At 41.1% G+C, this 6,102-nt stretch overlaps 1 protein-coding gene across 1 annotated transcript; it reads left to right on the top strand.

Moving 5' to 3' along the window:
* Nucleotides 1–4,000: 4,000 nt before the first annotated feature.
* On the top strand, nt 4,001–5,855 carry LOC120288703. Its single transcript, XM_039302807.1, has 3 exons — nt 4,001–4,881; nt 5,197–5,713; nt 5,820–5,855. The coding sequence occupies exons 1-3, from the start codon at nt 4,001–4,003 to the stop codon at nt 5,853–5,855; spliced, it is 1,434 nt and encodes a 477-aa protein (XP_039158741.1).
* The last annotated feature ends 247 nt before the right edge of the window (nt 5,856–6,102 follow it).

The following is a 6,102-nucleotide window of genomic DNA, read 5'->3' as shown; positions in this document are numbered from 1 at the left end:
CAAGTGATGGAAGCAGTATTTTTAGAAATGATTTTTTCAACAATTTATTTTTTGCTGAACAAATGAAAGATTAAGTTGATCGAATTTCCTCCTGATATAACAACACGACGACGAGTTTCATAAAAATTCGTAATGAGTAAGTAATGAGCGATGTTTTGCATAAAAAATAAGGAATGAAACTACTTGGAGCTAGTTATTAATTTATGGAAGTTTATTTCATATATCGTTAGTATAAAGTTTATGATGAAAACGATTCTAAGTCTCCTCCACATTTTTATATTTACAAAAAGGTTTCAACTAAGTTGGCATATATTTCACCCTCTATTATATTAAGCACAAATGAAACATTAATTACCCATTGGGCAAGCTTATCATTGCAATCTCACTGGGTACGAATGGGAGGCCCATAAGTTCAAGCCCATCATTCACAGACAAGCTGAGGTTCTAGAGATGAATGATCAAATTTTTAACCTTCGACTTACAAATCAATTCTTGGATCACTCAATTTATCGGGTAGGCTATGTGGCCTAAAATTTCTGGCCAAAAGCAAAAAAATGCCCCCTCTCTCCATATATACTTAAATGACCACCTACGTCAAGGATATAAAGGAAATAAAAGGATGTGTTCATTCTAAAGTTCCTTAATTTTGTAGGGAGGAGACGATTGGGGAGAGAGAATGGAAAATCCATTGTGATGAAAAAAGGGAGGGTATTTACACTTTTTTTCAATAGATTTTTTATACAGGTTAAATTTGGAACACTATAAAAGTGAGATAAATTGATGTTTAGATTTGGTTTGCTTCATAATCTTGATTTTAGTTTTTATTTTTTTTGTGATTGACTCGTGCAACGCGCATAAGAATTTATACAAATATAAATTAAGAAGAAAAACCTGCTTGCCAGCTACTCTCATGATGCAGAATTCTCTTATTATTTTACATCCGCCTTTTTGGACTGGACTGCCGACAAGAACAAGATAAGATGTATTGGATATGTTATTTTAATTCCGTCTGTTTTTTTTTTTTCCTTTTGTCAGAGGCCCATATAGTTTGACGAGTCCATTTCTATTTTCTTAAAACGATTTTGACCTTATCTTCCCCGAAAATTTGTCGGAAAAATATTGTTTTTTTTGCGGGGTCGTTTTCTAGTGTTTGGATAGGTTAGGAAAAAGAATCATAATCAATAGAAAACATATGCTTTTAATACAAGAAAATGAGTTTTTTTTTTAATTATAATTAATTTTTTTGAAATATTATTAGACATCAGTGCTTGAAGTAGAGATCTCGACAATTGAGCATGAGAATCTTGATGCTTGCGCTTGGTCCTCAACAATCCGCTCAAGCCCTTGGAAGTCGACTTAGGGTCCCTAGTGTCCATGCTTGGATCCTCATGACTAATGGCTAGGTACCTAGCTCCCGTGCCCTTTTTACTAGCGGCCGAGCCTTGTCCATCAGGTTGGGCCCCATTCCTTGGCGGTCGAGGCTAGATCCCTCGAGGAAGAGCACAACATCTCAGAGTCTATGTGCGGGACTAGGCGACTATGTGGCCGTGCCAAGGTACCCGACTCTCGCGCTCAAGTCACAGCATGGAGTTGTCGGCATGGCATCCAAGCCGGCCAATATTGCGCCCAAGCCGAGCTGCCCCTCCGTCGTCATTGTGGTCGACTTTGTCTTCCTTCGTTTTTCTTCATCCGAACATGGGTCGGAAACTGCATCACTCCCGAGATCGCGGCCGCTCTTCCCCCGACGGAGGACTCAAAGCAGATTTGGGAAAATATCAAAGAGATGTTTGGAAAATTAGATCAAGTTAAAATTTTCTCTTTGACGCAAAGCAAATCTCGATTTAAAACAAGAAAATATGTCTGTTCTGCGATTTTTAATAAAATCTCAGTGTCTGTGGAACGAATTGGAGCGAGGAGAAGCTCGGCGGCGAACCCATCCTACGGACAATACAAAAGGATGCGGGGGAGAGAAAGCGATACGCTTTCTACTCATCTTAAACGAGGCTTACCTCTCGTTTAGGTCGCAGATCTTGACCATGGAGCCGATGCCAACCCTCGGCCGCATCTACCAACTGGCTATTCAAGAGGAAAGCCAACAGAGAGCAGCCGATCACGGGAAGAAAGGCGATAGCATGGCTCTGGCGGCGAAGAAATTTTCTCGCCCGCTGCAGAGAGCCACGGGAGGAAGAGAGGCACACGAAACCACTCTAGGGTTTCACGAAGAAAACCCTAGAGGATATCGTTCAGCGATGGGCGGCCAGGATCTCTTTGATCGATCCGACGGTCCGCAAATATTCCTTGGAGGCGGTGAATCGGACGATCCTGGAGGCAGAATGAAGATAGAATCCAATGGCTACCGTGGCCCAAGTCCATACGGGCCAGACGGCCCACGTGGGCGAAATTCCTTTTATTTCAATGGGCCGCGAGGAAATTCCCTTTATTCCGATGGGCCGCGAGGAAATTTCGCGGAAATCTCCGATGGGCCGTATGGAGCAACGACGGCCCATGCCGTGAATAGGCCCAATTCATTCGGAAAAAATTACCAAAAGGGCAAGGGGAAATTGTACTGTGATTACTGCAAACGCCCACATCACACAATTGAAAATTGCTGGAAGCTCCATGGCAAACCCGGGGAAAAGGAGAAAGGAAAATTTTCAACTGTTTCACAAGTATTGGGAAAATCAGCAGATAAATCAATTTCTCATGGAGAATATCGGGGAGCGATGGAAGCTTTAAAGAAATTAGACGCTTCGACAAAGGGGAGTTTCACGGGTATTTCTTATTGTCTCGATGAACTCAATTGCAATGGATGCATGGATTATTGATACCGGAGCTAGTGATCATATTGTTCGCAATCAAAAAAATTTTCCACTTTGTTGAGAAATTATCTTTTCCTATATCGTACAACTCCCGAATGGAAATACCACAAAGGTTGATATGACAGAACTTGTAAATCTTAGCCCTCAAATTACCCTTAAAAATGTCCTTTATGTCCCTAGTTTTCAATTTAATCTCATATCCATTTCACAAGCCTGTCAAGACAACTCCTGTCGTGCCTTGTTTGACTCTGAGAAATGTCTATTTCAGCCCTTTCGATTTGGCAATCTGATGGGCTTGGGTAGAATCTATCAAGGATTATACTTTTGGACTGATCTTCCAATCAATTTTAATTCATCTTCTGTTGCTTTCAATAAATCCATATGTAATGTTGACAGCAATAAAAATTTCCTTCATCATAAGAGATTGGGTCACACTGCATTTTTTCCTTGTCCTCAATGCCCTATTTGTCCTCTAGCAAAACAAACACGTTCTTCTTTTCCAAATAGCAACACCCGTCTTGACAGCATTTTCTTTAATTCATGCTGATATATGGGGACCATATCATACCGTAAATCATGATGGTTCACGGTTCTTTCTCACAATTGTGGATGATTTCTCACGTGCCACCTGGGTTTTTCTCCTTCAATCAAAAAATCAAGTTCTATCTCATCTTAGAATCTTGATCTCTTTATCCAAAACTCAGTTTGGCAAATCAATTGTCGAATTCGTCGATAATGGAAAAGAATTTTTTAGTGGTGAATGTGCGTCATTCTTTAGCTCAAATGGGATATTGCATGAAAGTACTTGTACTTATACACCACAGCAGAATGGAGTCGTTGAGAGAAAACACCGCCATCTTTTGGAAGTGGCGCGGGCTCTTAAATTCAGGCATATATACCAGAGGATTTTCAGGGGAGATTGTGTAGTCACTGCAGCATATCTAATAAATCGAATGCCATCTAGAATCTTGAAGGAAAATCTCCATTTGAACTTTTATATGGGAAGAAACCAGATTTGAGTCATCTTCGAGTGTTTGGTTGTCACTGTTATGTGACCACAGTAGGGCCTCGAGATAAAATGAGTCCTCGGGCTCGGAAGTGCATATTCATGGGATATGCCAATCTCAAAAAGGGTTATCGAGTTTATGACAAATCTACTGGGGATTTCTTTATCGGTAGAGATGTGGTTTTTCATGAAGATATTTTTCCTTTCCGAATTCTGCTTCCATGTCTCGGAGATGATATCGACACTACTCGTAAATTTCTGTCAGAAGAAGACTTGTCTTCTGAAGGAAACTATATTATTACCTCCTCTTCGCCACAAGCAGACATTACATGCAGCATCACCTTTGCCAAATGAAGAGCATTCCATTGGCCATCCAGTTGAGGAGGATTTCATTGAAGATGAACCTCAAGTGAACAATTCCATAGAACCTCCACATATTGAGGAAACTTCGACAGACGTGCTACATGAGCCACCTCGACGATCTGGTCGGGTCACTCGCCCACCAACTTGGACAAAAGACTATGTCTGTACTTCATCAAAGTCCTCAGGTACTCGTTACCCTATATCCTCCTACGTGTCTTTTAATCAACTGTCACCAGACCATTTCTGTTGCATTAGTCGCATTTCTGAGGAAGTAGAACCATCTAATTATCATGAGGCTGTACATGATCCACGATGGCAAAGAGCCATGGAAGAAGAACTTAAGGCGTTGATTAAAAATCACACCTGGGATGTCGTGTCCTTACCTTCTCATCGTAAATCCATTGGCTGTAAATGGGTATATAAAATCAAATATAAAGCAGATGGTTTACGTGGAAAGATACAAGGCCGGTTGGTGGCCAAAGGCTTTACACAACGAGAAGGATTCGACTACCATGAGACCTTCTCTCCGGTAGCCAAGGCGAGTCACGGTTCGTTCCTTCTTATACGTTTCTTGCTCTTCGCAATCGGTCACTACATCAGATGGACGTCCACAATGCCTTTCTTCATGGCGAATTGGAAGAAGAGATCTATATGGATCTTCCCCATGGATTACGGAGACAGGGGGAGTCTAAGGTATGTCGTCTCCGTAAATCTCTTTATGGTTTAAAACAGGCCTCTCGGCAGTGGTATGCCAAGTTTACTAATGCACTAATGAGCGCTGGATACGAGCGGTCAAGCATGATTATGCTCTTTCACTTGGACAAAAGGTGCGTCGTCTATATACTTAATGATTTATGTTGACGACATACTTATTATGGGAAATGATGATTCCGCTGTGAGGAAGCTTAAGGAATATCTTCATTCCTCCTTTCACATTAAAGATTTAGGACCACCTAAATACTTTCTTGGAATAGAGATAGCTCGTTCTGATCAGGGGATTTCTCTCAGCCAAAGGAAATTTGTGATGGAGATCGTGTCAGAATCGGGATTATCAGGATGCAAACCGTCAGTCATTCCCATTGAACAGAATACAAAGTTAACCAGTGTTGATTATGACGCTGGAATGTCTTCTTCTGATGATTTATTACTGAAGGACCCAATAAGCTATCAGAGACTTGTTGGAAAGCTTATCTATCTTACCATGACTAGGCCAGATATACGCTTGTGCCGCGAGACTCTTAGTCGGTTCATGCATAGTCCAAAGCAATCTCACATGAATGCGGCCTTGAAGGTGGTAAAGTATCTGAAGAAATGTCGAGGGCTAGGGATACTTCTTTCTCAAAAATGCAATATGGAGATGATGGCCTTTTGTGATTCGGATTATGCTACATGCCCCATGAGTAGAAGATCCATTACCGGTTTCTGTATTAAGCTTGGGGAGTCATTGCTTTCATGGAAGACGAAGAAGCAATCCACGGTATCTTTATCATCAGCAGAATCTGAATATCGATCCATGGCGAAAACCGTTTGTGAAGTGGTGTGGTTACGAGGTTTACTTCAGGATCTTGGGATACAAGTTAGAGGTCCGACATTACTCTTTTGTGACAATGATTCAGCAATCAAACTTGCAGCAAATCCCATATTACATGAGAGGACGAAACATATAGAAGTTGATTGTCATTTTACACGAGAGAAGATCAAAGAAGGCATCATCAAGACAAGAGGGATTAGAACCACGGAGCAACCTGCGGATATTTTTACTAAACCTCTTTGCCAAAGACAACATACATATCTTCTAAACAAGCTTGGAGTCTTGGATATATACAAGCCACCAGCTTGAGGGGGAGTGTTGAAAGAAGATATGCCTTGAAGATATAGAATCGGACTGGATACTATAATTGATTTGGATTGTAA

The sequence above is a fragment of the Eucalyptus grandis genome, chromosome 10 (assembly GCF_016545825.1).
Source record: "Eucalyptus grandis isolate ANBG69807.140 chromosome 10, ASM1654582v1, whole genome shotgun sequence".
In the NCBI taxonomy this organism is placed as follows: domain Eukaryota; kingdom Viridiplantae; phylum Streptophyta; class Magnoliopsida; order Myrtales; family Myrtaceae; genus Eucalyptus; species Eucalyptus grandis.
Note: the sequence above shows the minus strand (reverse complement) of the source record. Positions and strands in the feature narration are given on the sequence as shown.

Coding starts and splice junctions, on each gene's coding strand:
- LOC120288703 (XM_039302807.1), top strand. CDS start 4,001: ATGTGGTTTTTCATGAAGATATTTTTCCTTTCCGAATTCTGCTTCCAT. Junction 4,882..5,196: donor GGAGACAGGGGGAGTCTAAG/GTATGTCGTCTC, acceptor GATTTCTCTCAG/CCAAAGGAAATTTGTGATGG. Junction 5,714..5,819: donor ATCGATCCATGGCGAAAACC/GTTTGTGAAGTG, acceptor TCAAACTTGCAG/CAAATCCCATATTACATGAG.